Raw genomic sequence first — 25,720 nt, 5'->3', positions numbered from 1 at the left:
GTCCGACTCTGTGTGACCCCATAGATGGCAGCCCACCAGGCTCCCCTGTCCCTGGGATTCTCCAGGCAAGAACACTGGAGTGGGTTGCCATTTCCTTTTCCAATGCATGAAAGTGAAAAGTGAAAGTGAAGTTGCTCAGTCATGTCTGACTCTTAGCGACCTCATGGACTGCAGCCCACCAGGCTCCTCTGTCCATGGGATTCTCCAGGCAAGAGTACTGGAGTGGGGTGCCACTGCCTTCTCCGAAAGTTTTGCTACAGCACTCTAAATGATTCCACAACAACCTGAAAAGGCTCAAATATCCCCAAACATTTTATTTATAAAGAAAGCAATTGCAATTTTGAAGGAGAAGATTCTGGGACATAAATAGGCTTTTCTAGTTTATCAAGTTAAGCCTTTTCTCTGTAATATTCCATATTTAATTCATTGGTTTATTTCATCTTTTAGCAAGTATTTAAGACATGCTTCTTAGAAACAAAGTGATTCATTAAGATCAGGCTAGACTATATCACCTGCATGAAATATTAGGGAGAAACTTATGAAATTTTTTTCCAGGTCTCATATTTATTAAGCAAAAAATAAGGCTATGTGTAACCACAGTTATCTTCAATGAAGGGAGGCACCTGTTATATGAAATACTTTTTTTTTTCCTACTGAGAAACTTGATGGATTTGGATGAATAAAAGTGGATTCAGAACAGATTTTGAGAATGAAAGGTAGAAGAAGCTGAACTGTCCTCGAAAAGAGAACAATTGTGTTTCTGTTCCAAAGAAGAAATAAGGAAAAGAGAAGAGTGACGTGAAGCAGGTCAGCAGAGGACAGGGGGAGTGAGGAAACCATGGAACCCCCAGATACTGGCAACTGGAGAGCTTCTAAGGACAAAGATGTCAAGGGTTTAATTAAACTTGTATCGTTTTCCAGTGACATAACCTCCTCTGACCACCCAAGTCTTATATAGCTTGTATTACGCTACATGTTGAGGTGATGGCAGGAGTTATTAGAAACTAGGGATGTTGCACATTTTCCAGTCCAGTCTGATCTGGAACCCAAAGAGCCCACACAAGACGGCAAGTCAATCTGTGGATATTAACTGCAGAGGCTGAAGCTGAATCTAATCTGACCAAGCTAATGCCAGATATCTGAATTTGTAGAAAACTTGAAAAAAGCTTTGGGCTTTCACAGAACATGGAACTTGGGGTTTAACATAACCCCCAACATTTCAATATTTAACTCATTCTGTGTTTCTCTGTTTTCTGCTCTGCAGAGGGGACGTTTCTCACTTATTGGAGAGCTCTGCTCTTCTATCTCCAACCTTTGCATGTATCTTCAACTCATCTTTTAAACCCAACCTCAAATGTCAATTCCTCCATAAAACCTTTCCTGATTTTCTCAACCTAACTTAATCATTTTTTAAAATATCCCCAGAACCTTGCTTGTATGTCTTCTACAGTTTCTAGTTTTTTTTTTTTAACTTGTTTTCTTATTTCTGAGCATGAAGAATCTTAATCATATATTCTTGAAAGAAGAAATGACATCTTAATTATTTCTGTTCCCATGTAACTGCTACATATTATGTACTCAATTTTTTTTCTAACAAACAAATGCATGTTCCTATGGTAACTATAGGACTGAATGTATCTCAAAGTATGTTATATCAGATTTTTTTGTTATTATGTAGAAGTTATTTCATATTTTTCTTTCCAAATTGTATATTCACTGTCAGTGATCCAAATCTGGACTAGAAATGCTCACTGGAAAGAGGGAGATACTAAAAGAAAGGGAAAGGTTTCTTTCCCTGTGCATAAGGGGAGAACAAGAAATGGAACCATGCAAGGAACTGAAGAGAGAAAGAAAGAAAAATACTATCTCATCTCCAGAAAGAAAGGCAGATGGGGAAAACTGAAAAGTAGATACATTATACAATAGAAACATATGATCCTTCTTGTAAAATTACATTTTTTTTTTTGCTATTATTGATTTCCAGGGAAAGAGACAGAATAAACTCTCCAAATAGCCTTTTACTTTATTTCTTCTGTTAGTTTTTGTTAGAATCTGATGCATTAATCTTTACGAGGCATTTTAAAAAATTACTCCTACAAGTTTTTATTTCTGGTTTAAATAAAGGATGCTAGTTTAGGGACCCAGGGACTTTTATCTTCCCATACAAACCAGAAGTCAATATTTGCACTTAGTTAATATTCAACAGGAAGGAGATGGAAGCACCTCACCTGCTTTGGCAAAACCTGTTCCATCAAAATATGTTCCTTTCTGAGCATTTGCAAAACACGTCCCGACTTGGTAGCTGGAGGTTGGCTGTTCAAGATCCACAGGCGCTTCCACCATGTGAAGATTTCTAACACAGCCGTCAATGCTGTAGGTCACCTAAACGTTCAGGTCAGAAGAGACACAGGCCAGGTTTTAGCAGAAGTCTGCCTTTATGTGGAATGCAATCACTGGTAGGGTGCTCTGTGTTAGCAATCATCAGCTGATTGGCCTGAGGCATCCCCAGACTCCCTGGATCAGCCCTGTCCCCGAAGGCTTCAGGGCAGGGCTGCAGGAATCCCATGTCCTGCCTCTCTACTAGGCTGCATCTAGCTGGGGAACATGACTGCTTTGATATTCTAAAATACTGCACACTATATCTCTAGTGGGACCCCTGGTTTGATAAAGCTCTGGGCCCCCTCTGGATATTGTAACTTGTAATTAGTATGTTTCTATTTCATGTTTCGAGTGACAGTTTATTAACCTTACTATATATACTTCTTTTTTTTCATAATCTGTGTTCAAATTCTACTTGAAAAGATAATTAGGTTTGGATCAGTGCTTCTTCCTTGTGAAAATCTAATGAAAACAGTGGACACTTTCCTAAGAAAACGCACATATACTTGAAACTTGAAAGCTTGCATGAAATGTTCAAAGTTTAGGGACTTTAGAAATAAATCAGTCATCCTCTGCTTCATTATAGTTTATTTGGGTTAAGGGAGGCAAGTTAATTACTCTTGCCACTCTCATTCAGAAGGGAGTGTTCAGAAAATCTCATTTTGATTAGCCTGGGTATCATAGCCAGTAGCTATGAAAGGAAAGGAATACTGATCATCCACAAGAGGAGTTAAACACTGAGAATTGTAACCATCATGAACAACTGTCTTTGATGAAGAACAATCACACATCATCACATGTTCTAATCTGAGCAAAGAAATGAACCACACGTGTGTGTAGCACATTTTTAAAAAACACTAATCCCTTTCTTAAAGAAAATAATGCTTTCCAAAGCAAACCAGGATATGTGGTCTGGCAAAAAATTACTGTGAATATTGATTTACAAAATTGGGAACTTTAAATTCTGAACCCAGTATTGAACAAGATAGATACAGCATCTCTCAGTATTTGCTAAATCTCTATTCCTGAAAGAGTACCATCAATATCATCATTATCATCTCTTTTGTTGTCTTAGTACCTTCTAGACACTTGGTATTCTTCTGAGCATTTTTAATATACTATCTCATTTAATCTTTCCAGCGACCTTGTTTGTTTGGTATTATTATTATACTATTTTACATAAAAGGGGACTTTGTCAAAGAAAAATTAAGCACACAGCTACTTAACAGTTAAGCATGTAATCAAACCGAGGGAGTCTGGCTCCAGGGTCCACACTGTTTTTTAATACTGTCTCTCATAGATCTATCTAGAAAAATTGTCACTTTTCAGGAAAGATGACTTTCTATTCATCTATCTGAGTCAATGTGATCTAATAATTCAAAATTCATTCATGACTCAGGCATCTATTTAGGCAACAAAGGAAACAAATTAGATACTTACTGGACCAATTCTTCGAGTAGTATAGTTAATGGGTAGCCCACCAACATACAGCATTCCCACAACATCCAGAATATCAGCTTTCTTAGGACTGATGGTTCTGTTGGAGGCATCATCTACATAAATAGTTCCTTCTTGCTTAACTCGCATAATCTTAATCTACCAAAAGAAGAGGAGTCATTCATTTCACTCACAGATAATTTCAGATATGCAGAGTATAAGACATAAGAACTTTCAGGGTATTCCTTAGGAAAAAATGAAGTAATTTACTGAGTGCCTAATATGTGCTAAACCCATGATAATAAGTGGAATTAAGAACATCTCAAAGTCTGTGTTTTCCATTAGTACCATCTCCCAAAGAGTACACAGTCTTTCTGGGTGAGTTTTGGATTGCAGACCCTTCCACAGTTGCTGGGTGAGCATATGCATCCAGAGGTATGCTTGTTGTAAGGAAACTTGCCCCTGGAGAGTCCTGTCAAGAATTAAGTGGGCTGCAAAATTCATGTCCAATTTCAGAAGTGCATTAGTTTGATTGAGCAAAGCCTGGTCTCCCCAGCACAATTTCAGATATGCTACATCCCTCTGCTTAATAGGCACTTCTTGTGCAGAATTGGAGGATGGGTGCTGTGTCCACGTTGCACTGATGTTTCTGCAGCCGCTGATTAGTACAAAGTCGGGAGAAAGATGGAAAGCTGACTGGGGCTGAAATTACAACAGTGGAGTGACTTATCTTCTGGGGCAGAGTGAAGCAAATGGTGTGAAGACTAGCTTGAGCATAAAATCCCTGAGTCTGAATTTAGGAAAAGGAGTATGTAACCCTGTGAAACGCTGGAGGACAACAATGGTTTAAAAACAAATCTACATCAGGATTAGAGTAATTGAAGACCTTATTTTACACTTATCTATGCTGGCTTTGGAAATGATTTTTAAAAAACCCTCTAGGATAAAACCCCTCCTTCATTTGGTTACTTAGAGCATTTAAACTATCTTTCTTAATCCCAGCCTCACTGTGGCCTGACAATATGTCTCTTTCTCAAGTATCATATTTATTATTCTATTAGCCAGAGATTAGAATAAACTGTAATAGAGCTCCTGCATAAAATATTTGCTAGTTATAAGCTCCCTAGAAAATTTCTTATTTCTAGATAACACACTAGTTGACTTTGAGTTTATATCATTTTTTTTTCAGGTTCCTTGGCTTTCTATATGATATGACAAGTTCAAGTATGTTAATATGTAAAATCCAATAGCTAATAATATCTTACTCTAAAATTTTAATTGGTCCACCTAGGGAAGCTTTACTTAATAGGCTACAACAGGTGCAGAGACAAATTCTGAGTGAATTTTGTTTTAATCAGGCAGTATATTATCTACTTGCAGTCATGCCAAAGAGGACAGTAAGCTGGCAAATGAGCCTTCTGTGCCCATAACAGTACCAGCTTCTGGGTGTAAGGCCAACATTTAAAAAGTTGTTCCAAATGACTGTTGGTGGAAATAGTGCCCTAGAGGACTTTAAACGCGGTGTGGCGGATTCTCAGCTCTCAGTGTGCCCAGACCTGCAGGGGTGGGAGCGGGAGAAGGGAGCTTTAAGGCTCATTTTAGTGTTGCTAGCTTTTGAGTTGGTCAAATATTATTTCATAAAAGAGAGGCCATTTTAGCCCCTTAAAAATGGGAAAATAGAATTTCAGAATAAATATTATTCCTTTACATTGAATACATAGAGCTTCATGATCAACACATTCCATTGTCCCATAATAATACTTGCATGCATGCCTGCTCAGTCCTGTCTGACTCTTTGTGACCCCATGGACTATAGCCCGCCGGGCTCCTCAGTCCATAGAATTTTCCAGGCAAGAATACTGGACTGGGTTGCCATTTCCTTCTCTAAGTGCTAAACCTTAGCGTACTGGGGATGTCTTCAATTGCCTGGTTTGTGGACAGATGTTTGGGAACCACAGCTATATTGCAATGATGGAATCTTGGGGTACCATGATGAGGCATGTAAGTGTTCCACTATAAACCTATCCAGGCCTGACCCCATTTTCCTAGGTTGGGCAGTTGTATATGGCACTTGCTTTATTTTTAGCCCCTGCCACATTTCAGTAGCACCAGAGTCAGGGTCTGCACTGGCAAAACAGTAGCGGGACCGGGGGAACGCTGATGGCTGCCCCCGGTAGCCCCGCTGTCGGGTGCTGCTGGCATGCTGGGGCCATTACCTTGTGCCACCGGCCATCATTGATTTTGGTGGGGATCATAGTGCTGGTGTTACCACTGCCCAAGTCATAGCTGAAGTAGGGCAATCCATTTCTCAGCTGAACTGTGGCAAAATCAGCGTGGTTGATCCGAGCCATGTAGAAGAGCAAGCCTGATTCAGCTTCAGTTCGCACTTCGAATTCAATGGTGAGACTGTGAAATAAAAGTATGCAAAATAAAACAGGAATAAGAGCGTTCTTACTCTAGCATAGGGTGTCATCAGATCATGGTGCCTTTTCATAAAGGATGCACACATACTTAGTCGCTCAGTCGTGTCCGACTCTTTGCAACTGCATGGACTGTAGTCCACCAGGCTCCTCTGTCCATGGAATTCTCCAGGCAAGAATACTGGAGTGGGTAGCCATTCCCTTCTCCAGGGGATTTTTCCAACTCAGGAATCAAACCCTAGTCTCCTGCATTGCAGGCAGACTCTTTACCAGCTGAGTCACCAGGGAAGTCATTTCATAAAACATAGCAAAACCTTTTTAGAGGTGAGGACTTTCCAGGTCTGCTGAGTTTCTAAACTGGGCTTCTCGGGCTCAGATAAATATATTTCTATTCTTTACTGTACTCAGTGAATTAAAAAATCTCACCTCATATATTAATAAGTCTAGTTAATTAAACTTGAATAAACACATGCTTAGTACTTCCATTTATCAGTTCTTATCTAATATCTCAGAATAAATCATACCGGTTTTTAACTTTGGTGTCATCGAATGCAATTGCAATGTGACTGTTTCTCGAAAGCCCAAACTGTTTGCTCCCTATCAGGAGAGCTGGTTCTGATTCTGCTGCACAAGGACCCTATAAAATACCAAGGAGAGAAGAAGCAGAGATTATGGACTATACTCTTTAAAATGTAATGTTGCTGTCTAATGGTTTCTTATATTTCAGTTTCATGTTCTCACATAATCTCTAAGTTTCTTAGAAATAAAAGTGGTCTCTGATTCATCTCTGGAATCTACTGCATAGGAGGTACTTACTATTAAATGTTCCATAACTGTGAATCCATTTTCTTATACTGTACCCTTGAGTTGCCAAAGGAATGTGCTCAAAAATATGCATTGATTAATTCATGTTTCCACCATCCTTTAAAGTGTTAGTCGCTCAGTTGTGTCCAACTCTCTGTGACCCCATGGACTGTAGCCTGCCAGGCTAATCTGTCCATGGAATTCATGGAATTATCCAGGCAAGAATATTGGAGTGGGTTGCCATTTCTTTCTCCTTTAAGGAAAACTATTATTTATACTTCTAAGAAAACTGGAATTTCCTTCTCACTTCTACTTCACTGATGAAGAGTTATCTGCTTAGACGATTGAACAGGGAAAGTGACAAGCTAGCCGCTACCGGGTTGTAAGAGTGGAAAAATATGTTCTTTCTTCCCCTCCCCGTTTCTGTCTCCCACTGTCTTACTTTTTCTTGAAAATTATCAGTGCTAGAAGATTTCTGTGAATTTAGACTTTCAAGTTGGTGTTTCTCAACTTGCAAGTCAGCCATTCAGGCCCTTAGCCTGTTGCTAGGCAACACCGCACAGTTTTTAATGTAACCCACCATATACCATTTCATCTGCCACTGTTCAAAGATCAGCTTCCTAGGGTGCTTACAAGGGAGATCTCGCTGCAGGGCTAGCTTCAGAGGCAGGCTACCTGTGCAGTCACTGAGCTTAATGCCCTGCTCTCACCATTTTGAAATTCTTAATAATTTTTGAACAAGGTGCCTAGCATTTTCGCTGGGCTCTGGGCTCTGCCAACTATATAGCTGGACCTGGCTGGGTGGACCTTACTTGGCTACAATAGCCCTCAGCTCAGTAGATAATCAAGGCTTCTCAAGTTACCAAAACCATCTTTCCCTGGTCTCTACTTTGACAAAATAATTCCAAGTACAAGCTGCTTAGGAAGTCTTTTAGAACACGAAGTACACTAGAAAATAAATAACCCGCATGCTCCCAACACTACATCTGTTTTTAGAGATCTGCACTTAATAGCACTGGTCGGGCCTCTGCCCCAGTGCGTGCTGAGCCCAAGGTGGGCTCTGGATACAGGAAGCTCTCCCCAGAGACTGTACCTTGGAGATGACTCATCAGCGCACAGGAAATTTTTCCTTGATGAGGAAAAGCCTTGCCCTCTTTTCTCTAGAGCTCAGTCAAATGCAGCACTCTGCTACAGCAGGTAAAAGGCTTTAAGTGTTTTGAAATGCTGTAAAATTAGCCTTTATGGAAGTATTTCCCCGACCTAGCTTCCCAGGAGATGGTCAGTCACAAAGAACAGACTGTGGCTCAAATTCACACAGATATGCAAAAACTCAGCGGGTAGGACAGAAAAACGCTGTCTATTCATGCAGCTCTGACTGGGCCTCTCTTGGAATCAACACATGGCACCCTTCTTATTACACTGCCTGCAAAAAAGAGCCCACGTGGAAAGATCTGGGAAGCTTAATGTCTCAGCCTTCAGTGATGCTCTTAATAGAACTGGATCATTTATCAGCCTCTCAATATTTTCTGTAGAGACGACCATCACAACACACGTAAGTAGCCTGCAGTCCTCCTCAGAAACCTTGAAGAGAATCTGACCTGCTGGGAGCCCATCAAAGGGCAGAATTTAGCTAAAACATCTCTAAACCCTCAGCTCTGAAAACTGAGGTCTTGAAAATGTCACTTTATGTGGAGGAATTAGGGAACTATAACGTGTAGCCCTAAGGGCTTCCCTCATAGCTCAGTTGGTAAAGAATCCGCCTGCAATGAGGAGACCCTGGTTCGATCTCTGGGTCGGGAAGGTCCCCTAGAGAAGGGAACAGCTCCCCACTCCAGTATTCTGGCCTGAAGAATCCCATGGACTGTATAGTTCATGGGGTCACAAAGAGTCAGACAGGACTGAGCGACTTTCACTTTCAACTTCCAACACGTAGCCTTCAAAGGGAACCGCCAGCAGGTAATTTCCCTTACTGTTCACATCGTCTAGTGGCTGCATGTATATGTTAATATAAAATGACTTTTCTAATGCAGTTTTTTAAATGATCAAAGTGGCAACTGTAAAGATTAGGTCTTTTACTGGTGGCAGCTATGTGTGGTCAAGAGGTTTTGTCTTGACATGTTCTGAGCACCATGGTTGGAATACCATGTAACCTTGTTGACCGCTAGACGGGACGTGATTTTGACACTGGTCTTGATCTGAACAGCTCTGTTACATGTTACCAGATTTTCTAGATGAAAAAGGCCTTGCTTACATTATTTTACCTTTGACTTTGTTTTTTTGTTTTTATAGAAAAACCTTTGACTTTGTAAGAGTCCTGTTAAGAAGGGTTACATGATACACCCACTTGAAAATTAGAAAGAACAGTATTACTTGAACAGGCTCCTGCTTCACTTTTGCAACAGGTGGATCCTGAGAAGCAGGTGGAAACAGTGGCTAATAAAACAGTGTTCTTGACGGGTAAGTTTTATAGAAGACATTGATAGCAAATGCATTACTCTCTTGTTGCCGTTGTTTCATCGCGAAGTTGTGTCTGTCTCTTTTGTGACCCCTCTAGGCGCCTCTGACCATGGGATTTCCCAGGCAAGAATACTGGAGTGGGTAGCCACTTCCTTCTCCAGGGGATCTTCTCAGCCCAGGGACTGAACCTGTATTTCTGCACTGGTAGGTGGGTTCTTTACCCCTGAGCTACCAGGGCAGTCCATCACTCTGGTAAACTCAAAGTAGAAAGCCAGTATATAAGTTCATTTTTCTTTAAGGATAGCCCAGTTGATGTTTACTATCATCAATTTGCAATGGGATGGATATGGAAACAGCTTAAATAAACTAGCACGTTCTTTTATAAAATTGGCAGTTGAAACAGGACAGAGAAGTGCCAGTATAAGAAAATTCTCTGTGTCTCTGCTTCAGGATTTAAACGAGAAGACAATTCTCCAACAGTCTCTAGTCTGGTAATGTTTCTGCTGCAAGCCTCAGCGCCTCCTCTCTCTTGGTTAAACGGAGATGGGATGGACTGTGTCTAAACTGCTTTCCTGTGGGAAGATCTGAACCCAGGCCTGATATTCCCAGAAGGTTACCTGTCGTATCTCCTCTTCCTCCTCCCTCAAACCCCTCAGAGGGTAGAGTGCCCACTTGGCCACTCAAGTGGCTCTTTTCTTTCTAATCACATTTTGAAGAGGGACCATGTGAGATGGGATAGAAAGTGCCCCAAGGTTTGCACACGAGTAAAATGATTTTGTCGTTAAAGTCATCTTCAACCCTGCTTCCCAAAGAAATTTAAACTAAGGGTCTTCTAGTGAGAAAATTTTAAGTAACCTTTAAAGAATAGTTGTTGCAAGATGAATTGTCTTCCTTCAAGCCAGTGGGAACTCTAGGGGAGGCATCATCTTTATGGACGTGACTTGTGTTATTTTGGAAACACTGATCTCTGAAATGTGTTAATAATACAAATATCAGGGGATCATCAATCTCAGCACGTTACAATCCTGCCACCTTGTGGGGACTCTTTAAAGTACATATGGGGAAAATGTGACGGGACAGGGTGTGCTTGCCCCATGTGCATCTCTGCGTGGCAGGTGACAAGATGCAGGCAGACAGGACTTGGGTGGGGAGTCTAACCATGGCCACGCACCTGTTGGTGAGAGCAGCGATGCGGCTGGAGATGACTCTGAAGGAAGCTGTGCTTCCCATAGCCACGTTTAGGCAACTGGATAGCGCCTCGGATTGGCAATGGACTTCACATTTTCACCTTCATCCTGTCACTCAATTAATTTCAGATCAGAATAAAGCAGGGGTCACTTCCAACTGCTGACTGTTGGGTGACATTTGGAAATGAGTTATTGGATTCAGAATGACATAGGATTGGTGGATAAGCATTGCTTGACTTTAGATTGGTGCAGAGTAGAGACTTTAATTGTATTGACCAAAACTGGCATCTCTGTTCTTCAAAGCACCAAATGATGAATGATTTAAAACTTGCATAATTGAAGTATAATCTGCAAAAATACTGATTCACTATGCTGTATACCTGAAAATGATGTAATATTGTAAATTAACTATACTTTAATAAAAATTAATTCAAAAAGTAGCATCATTTTCTTATTTCATGAGTCAAAAATTCTAAACAAATGACTAAATGACTTCTTCAAAGTCAGATGCGTCTTTGTGATGCTCTTCTTTTGGCATGAATACTAAGCAGAAGATAATTTTTACAGTACAGACTTTAATATTCTGAAATACAAAACCGCTGTTCAAGTTGTTTACTGAGAAACTGAGTTATGTTAACTCTCTGAATATAAGCTCTTTTGGTAAACAGTGGGCATTTGCAGTTCCATCTACACACTAATGTCTGAAGAGTAATTCTTTGTGGTATGGAAAATGTATGTTTCCCCTTTAAATACAAAGCAGTATCCAATCGATTTATTGGCCAGGACTGTACTTAGCTTTTAAAGTCACAGCATTAAATCTGCAGGAGGAGTAGTTTTCCTTTGCTCTATTCTTTTCTACTTCTTTTTCACAACTCCCCCAAGAGCCCTGAACTGCAGGGACCCCTCATGGCTATTTATCCACTCCTCTTAGTATTCACCTCTTAGACTTTGAAATTCAAAGTTCAACATTCCAATATTCAAGTTTAAGCAAACAAAAAAGAACAACCATGCAGCCAGCGCATTGTATACAAATCCACACAGGCCACATTGGTTGCAAAGACTTGGTATACATGGCATATATACCTGCATAGAACTTGTCACATTTTGATAATTTTCTGTAGTACTAGAAGTCCACAGTCTTATCTACTCTTATCCCTGCTGTCCTCCATGAGAAATATCCACAAATAGAATATGCAGAAATGTTTTTTTATCCAGCACTAAACAGGCTAAAGAATAAGAGAGCAGTATGAAGAGAAGATAGCTACCACACTACCAAATGAGATAATATGCGGAAAACATGCGCTCTGATCTATGATGTTCTGGCATGTATTAATAATAGGATTGACATTAATCCATTTCACAGGGCAGGGCTTTCTCAAAATACTCTTAAATTGCCCTGGAAGAGAGGGAACATTGTCCTTGTGCTCTAAGTTGCTGGTGGGGACAGGTATGACGTCGTAAAGAAGGAAATGAAAGAAAGAGAATAGGAGAGGATGCTGTCAACTGTGCTGGAACCAACAAGGGACACGTGGATAGGTATAGTTGCCACTTCTGGAATTAACATGTAAATCTTAATTCTTAAATGAATTCCTAAAATTCTGAATTTTGATTTAAAAAGAGAAAATGGTGAGAATTGAAACTGATAGGAGACTCGAGAGATAATAACCATATCACGCTGGAGTTCATTTAAACCCAGAATGCTCACCTCCTTTCCCTAACCCTTGCTCTCACCTTAGAATTGTGAAAGGTTAAAGTAACTAGTTCTCTTAGAAGAAGGGTGGAGTGTTACTGTGAGCAGCTACTTTGCACACAGTGTATAATTTAGGCCATAATAATCCTTGTTATGCCAGGAGAATGCACTGGTCATAGCAAACACTCTTTTTCAACAACACAACAGACAACTTTACACATGGACATCAGTCATCAAATGGCCAATACCGAAATCAGATTGATTAGATTCTTTGTAGCTGAAGTTGGAGACGCTGTATACAGTCAGCAAAAACAAGACCAGGAGCTGAATGTGGGCCAAACTATCAGCTTCTTATAGCAAAATTCAGGCTTACATTAAGGAAAGTGGGGAAAAACCAGGCCAGCCAGGTACGATTAAAATCCCTATAGATACACACAGTGGAGGTGATGAATAGATTTAATGGATTAGATCTAGTAAACAGGGTGCCTGAAGAACTATGGACAGGGGTCTGTAATATTGTACAGGAGGCAGTGAACAAAACCATCCCAAAGAAAAAGAAAAGCAAGAAGGCAAAGTGGTTTTCTGAGGAGGTTTCACAAGTAGCTTAAGAAAGAAGAGAAGCAAAAAGCAAAGGAGAATGGGAAAGGTACAGCCAACCAAACACAGAACTCCAGAGGACAGCAAGGAAGACAAGAAGGCCTTCTTCTATGAACAGCGCAAAGATATGGAGGAAAACAGAAGGGGAAAAGATTAGAAATCTCTTCAAGAAAATTAGAAATATCAAAGGAAACTTTCATCCCAAGATGGGCACAATAAAGGACAGAAATGGTAAAAACCTAACAGAAGTAGAAGAGATCTAGAAGAGATCAAGAACAGATAGAAAGAATACACAGAAGAACTGAACAAAAAAGATCTTAATGACCCAGATAACCACGATGGTGTGGTCACTCACCCTGAGCCAGAAATTCTGGACTGTGAAGTCAAGTGGGCCTTAGAAAGCACTGCTGTTAATGAAGCTAGTGGAGGTGATGGAATTCCAGCAGAACCATTTAAAATCCTAAAAAATGATGCTATCAAAGCACTGCACTTATGTCAATTATATCAGCAAGTTTGGAAAATCCAGCAGTGGCCACAGGACTGGAAAAGGTCAATCCTTATCCTACTTCCCAAGAAGGGCAGTACTAAAGAATGTTCAAACCACTGGACAATTGCACTCATCTCCCACGCCAGCAAGGTTATGCTCAAAATTCTGCATGCTAGGCTTCAGTATTACATGAACCAAGAACTTCCTTATGTCTAATCTGGGTTTAGAAAAGGCAGAGGAACCAGAGATCAAATTGCCAACATCTGCTTGATCATAGAGAAAGCAAGGGAATTCCAGGAAAACATCTACCTCTGATTCACTGACTACGCGAAAGCTTTTTACGCTAAAGCTTTTGACCTTGTGGATCAACAAACTGTGGAAAACTCTTAAAGAGATGGCAATACCAGACCATCTTACCTGCCTCCCGAGAAACCTGTATGCCGATCAAGAAGCAATGGTTGGAACCTCGTATGGAACAACTGACTGGTTCAGGATTGAGACAGGAGTATGACAAGGCTGTTTTTGTCACTGATCTATTTAACTTATATGCAAAGCATGTCATGAGAAATGCAGGGTTGGATGAGTTACAAGCTGGAATCAAGATTGCCTGGAGAAACATCAACAACCTCAGATATGCAGATGATATCACTCTAATGGCAGAAAGTGAAGAGGAACTAAAGAATCTCTTGATGAGGGTGAAGGAGGAGAGTGAAAAATCCAGCTTAAAACTAAATATTAAAGAAACTAAGATCATGGCATCTGGTCACATCACTTCATGGCAAATAGAAGGGGGAAAGTTGGAAACAGTGACAGATTTCCTCTTTTGGGGCTCTAAAATCACTGCAGATGGTGACTGCAGCCATGAAATCAAAACACATTTGCTCCTTGGAAGAAAAGTTATGACAAACCTAGCCAGCATATTAAAAAGCAGAGACATTACCTACAAAGGTCTGTCCAGTCAAAGCTATGGTTTTTCCAGTAGTCATGTATGGATGAGAGTTGGGCCATAAGGAAAACTGAGCACTGAAGATTGATGCTTTTGAACTGTGGAGTTGGAGAAGACTCTTGAGAGTCCCTTGGACTGCAAGGAGATCAAACCAGTCAATCTTAAAGGAAAGCCACCCTGAATACTCATTGGAAGGGCTGATGCTGAAGCTGAAGCTCCAACACTTTGGCCACTTGACACAAAAACTCATTGGAAAATGCCCTGCTGCTGGGAAAGACTGAAGGCAGAAGGAGAAGCAGGCAACAGAGGATGAGATGGTTGGATGGCATCACCGATTCAGTGGACATGAACTTGGGCAGACTCTGGGAGAGGGTGACAGATAGGGAAGGCTGGTGTGCTGCAGTGCATGGGGTCATGAATAGTCAGACACAACCTGGCAACTGAACAATAGCAACAATCCTCAGAGTAAACATTCTCCTCTTTTTCAGCAGGGTTTCCTCCGTTTGGAGAGGACGAGGCAGTTATTCAGCGAGCCCCCTGAGTTCACTGAGTAAGGGTAGGCGGGCCACAGCAGGTGAGCAGGCAGACCTCTATCATGGATCACTTGGATTAAAGACCTAGTTTGTTTCCTCAGTGACTCTCAATCTGGTTGAGCTGAGAGGGGCTCACGCAGCACGTTTCTCTTCCCCAGGGAGGAAATCAGCTACATAACTGGTGGCTGTGGAGAAATAAATGCTGAAAAACCATTGCTTTCCAGTTTATCTTTTAAAACATTTACGAAAGCAAAACACATTTAAGAATATTTTTCTGAAATGATGAAAATCATCTCTGGACCATATCCATCATCTGTTGTTAGCATCTGATGCATTTTTTGAAAAGGTTTTTTCCTTACATGTTTTTCTAACTATTGATATAGATATGTTGATGCAGAATACGGAGTCTTATATCCTGTTTTCCCCACTTAACATAATGTCATAAGTATGTCATTTTATATTGTTTCGATTGAAAGATTTTAAGTACAAGAGTATGGTGACATACTAAAACTTGAATTTTATGGATCTGTTTTCACACGTCCAGGTACCACTAACCTAGATGGAGGTTAACGGTGTCCCCAGACATGCTTCTAGTTTTCATCTTGGAAGCTAGCCAGTTGTGTTTGCAGTCCATATTTGGCATTTATCCTGACTGACCTCCTTGCATATTGGTTGCTGTGCTATTTATGTTAATATCTACTTTCTCAGATATGTCTCTCCATTTCTGTTTCTCTAGTATGCTCTTAATACATATTTGAAATAAATGTCATAAAATAAATGATGATATTTTATTCATCTTTGCATTTTGTAGGCTCTTAGTAAATATTTGTTATAAAATATTATCAAACCTTTAAATAGCCTTTAAAAAGTAGAGACTTCTCTCCACACACAAAATAATAATGAATGAAAATGAAAGAAACCAAATTAAAAGAGGAAATATATATGGTCCCATGATCTGAAACTCTGAAAATATGGTACAATGCAACAGAGATGAAAGATTCTAAAATACACAGATTTGGCCACATAGTCATAAGTATTACAATGTGCAAGTCTGCTGTCTATGAGTCTTTCTACACCAACCCACAGGACTGTTACTCTACCTCTCTTTTGGTTTTGTCTTGTCTATTAAGTGGATTGTTCTTTTTTGTAGAAGTTAAACATACACTGCTGAGAGAAAATGGAAACTGGAATTAAAACAGAAAGTTATAAGAAAACTTAAATGAGTTAAAAATCTCTAGTCCAGATGCGAAAGGATCTTTGTTCTCAGAAAAAGGAGGAAAATGTGATCTCTAGAAACCAATGTGATCTCTAGGATACGCTAGAGATCTCCTAAAAGGTTGTGTTTTAGAAACACAACTAAGAAAGGTAATCACTAAAAAGAGAAAAAGAAGGTCCAGCAGGGTTATTCATGAATAAACCAGACCAGTTCAATGTGTACTGGCTGAGACATCTGACTTGAGAGAAGTTCAAAGGCCCTCAAGGTTTTGGTTGACCGAATACAGTACCTAATGAGGAATTAATGGCATGGGACATCTGTTTAAAACATTAAAATGTTCTCATGTGTATTAGTAGGATATGATGACAGACCAGCGGAAGGAGGAGCTCTGCTGTCCTCTGAACTGTGTACTCCATTTTGAGTGGTATGGTCTATTCTAGGTGCCATATTTTGAAAGAGATATTTCAAATATAAGAATACCATCAGTGGGAATAACAAAATTAGAAATTAAGAAAAATGCTTGAGATAATGGAATATTTAGCCTGAGAAAGGAGAGCACAGCTGTTTTCAAATGCTTGAAGGGATGTTAGAGAAGATAAAAACTTAATGTGTTTGGCTACAGAAACACAATCATTACATGGAGGTTATAGGGATGTGGTTTTACTTCATTATAACCAATGGCTTTCTAACAACTAGAGCCTGCCCTATTGTAACACTGGAAGAGCTTTGTCAATGGAATGTTCAAGCAAAATCTGTAAGTCCACATCAAGTATCATATAAAAAGATTCATGTATTAAGATGGCAATTGGACCAGCTGGTCTCTAGGGCTTCTGCTTGTTATAATTCTAAGTTAGTTGTTCAGAATTTAGGATATACTTTCCTTTAGAATCTAAATGGATATTTGCATCCAATGTCTAAAAAGCTTATTTTACCCACAGTGTTTTTAATTCTTTAATTGACTTGAGACCAAGGGACAGATATGAAGGATAACAGTTCAGAGAGTGGTATATGAGGGAGAAGGGGTAGGGATCATTCACCTTCCCTTTGCTGGGAGAAATCTAGCATAAAGCCATATTATGGAACCATTAAGGAAATATTCTAAAATCCATGTGGCATGGTGTTAGAAAGTGTTCTAGTTTCATTCTTTTACAAGTGGTTGACCAGTTTTCCCAGCACCATTTGTTAAAGAGGTTATCTTTTTTCCATTGTATATCTTTGCCTCCTTTGTCGAAGATAAAGTGTCCATAGGTTCGTGGATTTATCTCTGGGCTTTCTATTCTGTTCCATTGATCTATATTTCTGTCTTTGTGCCAGTACCATACTGTCTTGATGACTGTGGCTTTGTAGTATAGTCTGAAGTCAGGCAGGTTGATTCCTCCAGTTCCACTCTTCTTTCTCAAGATTACTTTGGCTATTCGAGGTTTTTTGTATTTCCATACAAATTGTGAAATTATTTGTTCTAGTTCTGTGAAAAATACCGTTGGTAGCTTAATAGGGATTGTGTTGAATCTATAGATTGCTTTGGGTAGAATAGCCATTTTGACAATATTGATTCTTCCAATCCATGAACATGGTACATTTCTCCATCTGTTTGTGTCCTCTTTGATTTCTTTCATCAGTGTTTTATAGTTTTCTATGTATAGGTCTTTTGTTTCTTTAGGTAGATATACTCCTAAGTATTTTATTCTTTTTGTTGCAATGGTGAATGGTATTGTTTCCTTAATTTCTCTTTCTGTTTTCTCATTGTTAGTGTACAGGAATGCAAGGGATTTCAAAATGGATTAAAGATCTAAATGTAAGACCAGAAACTATAAAACTCCTAGAGGAGAACATAGGCAAAACACTCTCCGACATAAATCACAGCAAGATCCTCTATGACCCACCTCCCAGAATACTGGAAATAAAAGCAAAAATAAACAAATGGGACCTAATGAAACTTAAAAGCTTTTGCACAACAAAGGAAACTATAAGCAAGGTGAAAAGACAGCCCTCAGATTGGGAGAAAATAATAGCAAATGAAGCAACAGACAAAGGATTAATCTCAAAAATATACAAGCAACTCCTGCAGCTCAACTCCAGAAAAATAAATGACCCAATCAAAAAATGGGCCAAAGAACTAAACAGACATTTCTCCAAAGAAGACATACAGATGGCTAACAAACACATGAAAAGATGCTCAACATCACTCATTATCAGATAAATGCAAATCAAAACAACAATGAGGTACCATTACATGCCAGTCAGGATGGCTGCTATCTAAAAGTCTACAAGCAATAAATGCTGGAGAGGGTATGGAGAAAAGGGAACCCTCTTACACTGTTCGTGGGAATGCAAACTAGTACAGCCGCTATGGAGAACAGTGTGGAGATTTCTTAAAAAACTGGAAATAGAACTGCCATGTGACCCAGCAATCCCACTTCTGGGCATACACACTGAGGAAACCAGATCTGAAAGAGACACATGCACCCCAATGTTCATCGCAGCACTGTTTATAATAGCCAGGACATGGAAGCAACCTAGATGCCCATCAGCAGATGAATGGATAAGGAAGCTGTGGTACATATACACCATGGAATATTACTCAGCCGTTAAAAAGAATTCATTTGAATCAGTTCTAATGAGATGGATGAAACTGGAGCCCATTATACAGAGTGAAGTAAGCCAGAAAGATAAAGAACATTACAGCATACTAACACATATATATGGAATTTAGAAAGATGGTAATGATAACCCTATATGCAAAACAGAAAAAGAGACACAGATGCACAGAACAGACTCTTGGACTCTGTGGGAGAAGGCGAGGGAGGGATGTTTCGAGAGAACAGCATCGAAACATGTATATTACCTAGGGTGAAACAGATCACCAGCCCAGGTGGGATGCATGAGACAAGTGCTCGGGCCCGGTGCACTGGGAAGACCCAGAGGGATCGGGTAGAGAAGGAGGTGGGAGCGGGGATCGGGATGGGGAATACATGTAACTCCATGGCTGACTCATATCAATGTATGACAAAACTCACTACAATATTGTAAAGTAAATTAGCCTCCAACTAATAAAAATAAATGGAAAAAAAAAATCCATGTGGCAGGTCTCAGTCATGTCTTAGGAGAAAAGCAACTCCTCGAACTAATCCCCAGATGACTGATAGCCTTTCACTTGCGAGCTGTGCTGTGTGATTTGAGGCATTTTCTTCTGTGAAATGGGGCTAATAATACTTCCAACAATATAAATAAACAAGAAATGATTAACAACTTGTGGAAATCAAATGAAATAATGGATATACTATGCCTGGCAGAGCACTGGACAGATACTAGTTCCTTAGTAAACGCAGAGATTTCTCACAGTATCTGGGGCTTCCCTGGTGGCTCAGTGGTAAAGAATCCACCTTGTCAATGCAGGAGACAAGGGCTCAATCCCTGGTCTGGTAAGATCCCACATGCTGCAGGACAACTAGGCCCGTGAGTCACAATCACTGAGCTTGTGCTCTAGAGCCCAGGAATCACAACTACTGAGCCCATGGGCTGCAACAGCTGAAGCCCCGAATGCCATGGGGCCCATGCTCCACAACTAGAGAGGCCACCGCAGTAAGAAACTCATGTACTGCAACTGGAGAGCAGCCCCCTTTCCCTGCAGCTAGAGAGAAGCCCACAAGAAAGAACCTTCCTACAGTATCTATGCGTGCATAACTTTTCTACTTTTCAAAGAACTTCCACATAAATCATGTCATTTGATTCTTATAATAATCCCATCATTAGGCAATGTAGGTATAATACCCACATTTTACAGAGGAGGAAATGATGCTTGGAATAAACGGCCAGTTTGGCTTCTCATTTAATAAATATTTCTAGTGACAATGAGCACACCACTCTACAGAACAACTAATTCCATCATGAAAACTAACGAAAAGAACAAAGTGTTGGAGAGTTTCAAAATCGGCACTCAAGGTAACATATTCCACCTGTCAACTGGCAAATATCATAAGTACGGTGCATGTGCTGTCAAGAGCAGTGTGAGATCTTTGGCGGTGAGAATGAAAATTTGTATAACCTTTGGAAAAAGCAATTCCTGTATATCTGTTGAGAATCTTGGGTATATTCTTCACTTGGCCTCATAATTACCCAACGAAGAATCTATTTTAAGAACATCATTAGCAACAATGAGAAAGTCTGACGTACAGAAGAGCTGATTACAATAGTTTCTAGTAGCAAAAAACTGGAAATGCTCTAAATGGTAGCTGCTCAATGAGGAAGACATAGAACGAGCTGTAAAGACGGAGTGTCGCCACAATAAGGAATCAGATTGTATAATCAGACCCACTGGATTAAGATTCCTGTCCTGCCGCTGACGGACTGTCTCTGGGTTTATTATTTAGGCTAACTAATTCTTAATTTACTCAGCTAAAAATGGGGTGATGATATATATGTATACATTTTAGACAGCTGTTAGGAAAATTACTTATAATATTGAACAGAAATTGTTTAAAAGCTGTCACTATGACCATTACTATATGGTAATTATGCCATTTATTAAATGTTTAGTATAATGCTAGGTGTTTAACAAACATCTTTTAAAAAACTCTATACTCACTGTACAGATGAGGTAACTGAGGGGAACAGATTGGCTAAGTAGCTTTCCCAATTCATACAGATGTGCTGGGATTTGAACCCAGGCAGTCTGACTCTGGACCCATGTTCTAATCAAGGATATACTTACTACCTTCCATTCTATGAAGAATTTTTTATGTCTCTCTCACACAAACATACATATACATATACATCATATTAGACATACACATTGGCAAGATGTTTAGAAACAGTTTTACCTATGTACAACTGGTTCTTAAAAACAGAATACCAAGTTGTATACATGATAGGAGATTTACTGTGTAAAATGCAAATAAAAGGGGCTGAAAATTGACATGATTACCTCTGGGTGGTGCTAGTATAGGTGAATTTTATTCTTGACTCCACAGACATTTCTGTGCTAACTTTTCAACTGGAAACATGTGCCACTTTATAAACAAGAAGATTAAAGGAGACCAGAAATATAAATGAAAGTAATTCAAGGAAGACGTAGGGAGAATAGGTTTTTATGATAGGTGACCCTTCCTCTAGTTCTTGCAGTAGAGTTTACTAGATGGCCTGAGTAACCTTCTTTCAGAAAGTGACTACAAACACGGGGGTAAAATGAGAAAGCAATGGGACATAAACACTTACGTGTGTCAGAAATGGGGTGGGTGCGGGAACCGTTGGGGTGGGAACCGGCTCTGGCTGGATAACCGTTTCAGCCGTAACTGCTCCAGCCTCCTCCTCAGGGGGTTCCTCATGGGCACAGCGACCAATGTCTGCGTTTTTGAAGGATACAGGCTGTGCAAAGTCCATCGGGCTAAGGGAACATAATAAAAGTTCAATACTTTCTCTTATTTTTCATTGTCCTGCTTCCCTACTGTTACATCACATTTCCCCTTTCCCCCTTCAAAGGTCATCAGTGCAATTAAACAAAAATTTGACTTGAAGATCTTCATTGTTTCCCCTCTCCCTCACCCCATGGTTTTGGATAATGTAGATGCCATAGTGATCCTCCTATGAAAAAAAAATTGTAACAAGGAGATTCACTTACACAGAGTTTATAACAAGGTTCCATATACAGCCTTCAAAGGGAGGAATATTTCTGAGTGGGGAAGGTTGAAATTCAGGTGGAGCACCCCCAATGAAGAGCTTTTTAACTTCTATTGCCTGTTCTACTGTCAGATTTTGCATATGCCTTCTGTCTTCATCCACTTGAACAGTAAACACGCTGATAAAATATTGAAAGTAAACAAGTGTAAAACACACAATGTCCTATACAACCAGAAATCAAACTCTCTCCTGCCACCCCGCACCCCTTCTTCCAGTAGCTTTTAAGAGAGCCATATCTAAAAAAAAAAAAAAAAAAAGAGAGAGCTATATCTGATGATTAGGAATTTGACACTTAGCAAATGATATTGTTTCTCAGGATATTGTCCCTCTGCCTTCCTTGTTAGCTCTCCTAGAGAGTTTCTTGAAATAAGGCAGTGGTGTAGCTACAGCATTAGCCTCTGATGGTGTTGACAACAGCGGTCCTACACATGAGCTGGTGGAGTGGAGGCTTCCGTGTGGGGTTGTAATGTCTAATCGTATGAGGCTCAGTCGGTTTAGCACGGCATGGGGGCACATTTTGTTTGGCTCTTTATTTCTTGGTTTGTGCCAGCTATTATCTTCTTGCTAGGGGACAAACTGTACTCCTGAGAGCTTAGATTGTAGGAATCAACAGCAAACGCTTAAAGGATGTTTTATAAAGAATGTAGCTGCTGGCTTTCGAATGGAAGAGGCAGGCTAGAACACCATGCTAATTGTTCTCTGCAATGATTTTCTTTAGTGGCTGTTTCATTACTGTCCTTAATTTGCCTATGAGAGATAACTTACACATTACTAATTGAGAACCTCACGCTACTTATTCACTCTGTGGATCCTGGGGAAGAAAATCAGGAGGCAAAGAATTCTGCTGATGAAAATGACCAAAGGCATTTTCTCTTTTGTTCTAGAAGCAAGTTTTAAACTTCAGTCCCAATAGTCAGCATGGGGCTGTTAGTCATAAGTGTCAGTCAATAGCTCGAGGATCATGAATGGGGATTACTACAAACTAATTCACATCTGGAGAGAAAATCTGAAGTATTTAGGCAGCAAACTCAGTTCTAAAATGTTATGTTACTTGATTTTATAAAGAAGAAAAACCACACATAGAGTTAGAAACAATAAATCAGGGTTAAGATGCTCTGAAATGGCACTGAACAACGTGCCCACGTTGAGACAATTCAAATTTAAGAGAATAGAAGAAAGAACAGATATTGCTGTGGCTTAAAATGTCACTGCTCAGGAGGCATGGAGGGAGCAGATTGGCTTTAGTTTCAAAGGCAAAATAGGGGGAACGATATATTGATGTTTTGCCAGACTCCGGAAGATTGTGTTGGCAAAATTCAAGAGTTTAACCTTATTGCTAAGAATGTGGGTGGTTTTATGAGACTTTTAGAAAACCACTCACTTCTGGATATGTGTGACTCATTGAGAAGTACCCCTCAGACTCCCTCTTTTTTTTTTTTCCATTTGCTAAAAGTAATCTCCTATGTGCCAGTGTTCCTCAGGGTTTGAATGAAGGGTTTAAGCCACTACTAAATACTGTCCGAGGAGAGCAAATCTCTGCTTTTGATTAGAATTTTTAAAGATCCAGAGTCTCTCGTCTTTCTCATGTGGACCCTCTCTAGCCTGGTTCTGCCCCTCAAGACCACAATAATGGCCCTTTCTTCCTGGGTCACAGGGTGGAGATGCAGAGTGAGTATGAATGTTCAGAAGAAACAGGCTGGACTTAAGCACTAGTATGAACTACCGGCCAATGCAGGAGACGGAGAGACACAGGTTCCATCCCTGGGAAGATCTCCTGGAGGAGGAAATGGCAACCCACTCCAGTACTCTTGCCTAGAGAATCCTCATGAACAGAGGAGTCTGGCAGGCTACAGTCCATGGAGTCAGAGTAGGACACAACTGAAGCGACTTAGCATGCATGAAAGCTTAGTAGCTGTGTGACCTTGGGTTAGTTATTTAATCTTGCTCAGCCTCATCTGATTCTTTTATAAAAGGAGGATGAGAACCCCGACTCTGAACCATGGAAAACATTAACTAAGGCATTGCACTGAGGTTGTATTACTTAATAAGGACACTGTTAAAAGACTATAGTTGAATCCAGTTTGTATTTTACATCCTGGGAGCATCAAATCTAGGTCATTTATTTAGCACTTTGTAAAGAGGGATTATTACATGTCCTTTATGATTCTGGTGTGTTTTTTAAAAAATATTTGTTCAAAAATTCTTTACTATGGACCTACCAAATAGCATTATAAGAATCATTACAATACTATTAGTATTGTCATATGTCAGCTGTATTTCCTTAAAATTTCAATAGTTGAATCTTGAAGTTTTATAATATTTTATTACTTATATTCATTTGTATGAAATATTGATCCAAGATTTTTTTTTTCAAATCACCATCAAATGAACTGCATACATGGTAAAAATATTAAGAGGAGTGCCCTAAAATTTACAATTTACATGAGAAGCAAAACCTGAAATTTTTAAATTGAACATATTTTGGATGGTTAGAAAGAAATAATTGGGTTGCAGTATTCAAATCTTGGTCCAATTCTGGAAACCTCAAATTACTCCTGAAATATTTTGCTTCAACTTTGTGGTCGTTAGCCTAATTCTGTGCCTGTGTGAAGATGCTTTCCTGGAGAATACCTATGTGCCTAAGCTTCTCCTCCAGGCTCTTAGGGTTTACTATTTTTATCCAGTTAGTACTACTGGCCATTTAGGTGGACTCCAGGAGGAAGATCAGAGGGCCAAGCAGTTATAAAAGGCAGAAGATCACTGGAGTACTGGGGAATTAGACACCAAATAAAGGAGGTGAGATTTTTGCAGAGGAAGGAGTAGAGAAGGAAAGAAGATGAGAAAGGAAGCATAACGAGAGTAAATACTGAAAAGCTTGCCTCTGTTTGGTAAAAATCTACTAATTTTATGAGGCGGTATTAAAGGTATTAAAATTACTATCTTATCCAAAGTTCGAAGAAAGGAAACAATTGACATTTACAGTCTAAATAGTGTTGGAATAAAGCAAGTATTTCCAAGTTAACAAGAGTATCATCATCACCATCAAGTAATAAAAACCTCTGAGGTCACAAACAGGGTAAGAATAAATACCTAGCAAGCACAGATAGAGGTGTGAAAGTCAAGTATATCTGGGTTTAAATCCTGCCTGTTATTTACTAACTATGTGATTTGGGGTAAATTAGTTAATATTTCCTCATCTGCGATGAAAGGATATGAATACATATCTCATATATATTTAGAATAACTAAAGGACATAATTTTTGTAGTATTTGACACAGGGCATGCCATAAAATTGATATGAAGCATTAAAATATGTTTCTAGGTGATGTTCTTAGGGTCATTAGTGATCTCCGGTTAATCAGTTAATTGAAGCACTTGCTTAAAGGATAGGTGATAATTGTTTTTTGACCTCAGAGTGCTGAATGAGACATTATGGTGGCAAATGAGCTCTTGTTTTGCCACAGAGTGTAGTGACAACACACTAATATGTCCAATACATTATCCTTTAATTAATAGCGAATGGCACAACAGTTTGTTTATATGGTCAATTAACTGAATGACCAGTTTTCAGGGATGTACTACACCGAGCTTAATCAAATAAAGCTTGGACTGATGGCCAACAGCTGTGACGCTGGCATAGTAAAATACCCTTCTTGAAGAGACACCTGTTAAAAGGACACCTTAGCATAACATCAAAATGCACTTGGGAATGTCAGAATCCTTTCTCTACAAAATAACATATTTTGGATGATTTTTTTGGCCAACTATATTTCTCAGATCTGCATTTGCTTCTTGAAATTATCTAAAAACTTAAAAAAAGTTTTTCCTACAATGAGAAGGACTAACATTTGGCAAAGGACCTGAAGTAAAGTCTAGAAGACTTGCAAAATC

The 25,720-nt window shown here is 39.6% G+C and overlaps 1 protein-coding gene across 7 annotated transcripts in view; it reads right to left on the bottom strand.

Moving 5' to 3' along the window:
- LAMA2 (laminin subunit alpha 2) overlaps positions 1–25,720 on the bottom strand; it is a 693,967-nt gene that overhangs the window by 5,722 nt on the left and 662,525 nt on the right. For all 7 annotated transcript variants that reach the window (XM_043457137.1, XM_043457138.1, XM_043457134.1 and 4 more), the window contains 6 exons: positions 21,771–21,947; positions 21,368–21,536; positions 6,761–6,873; positions 6,033–6,222; positions 3,820–3,975; positions 2,229–2,382 (listed from right to left, as the gene is read on the bottom strand). In XM_043457137.1, the coding sequence (XP_043313072.1) occupies positions 2,229–2,382; positions 3,820–3,975; positions 6,033–6,222; positions 6,761–6,873; positions 21,368–21,536; positions 21,771–21,947 (959 nt within the window). The remainder of the gene's footprint in view (positions 1–2,228; positions 2,383–3,819; positions 3,976–6,032; positions 6,223–6,760; positions 6,874–21,367; positions 21,537–21,770; positions 21,948–25,720) is intronic.

The sequence above is a fragment of the Cervus canadensis genome, chromosome 33 (assembly GCF_019320065.1).
Source record: "Cervus canadensis isolate Bull #8, Minnesota chromosome 33, ASM1932006v1, whole genome shotgun sequence".
NCBI lineage: Eukaryota > Metazoa > Chordata > Mammalia > Artiodactyla > Cervidae > Cervus > Cervus canadensis.
This window is presented reverse-complemented; position numbering and strand designations above follow the sequence as displayed.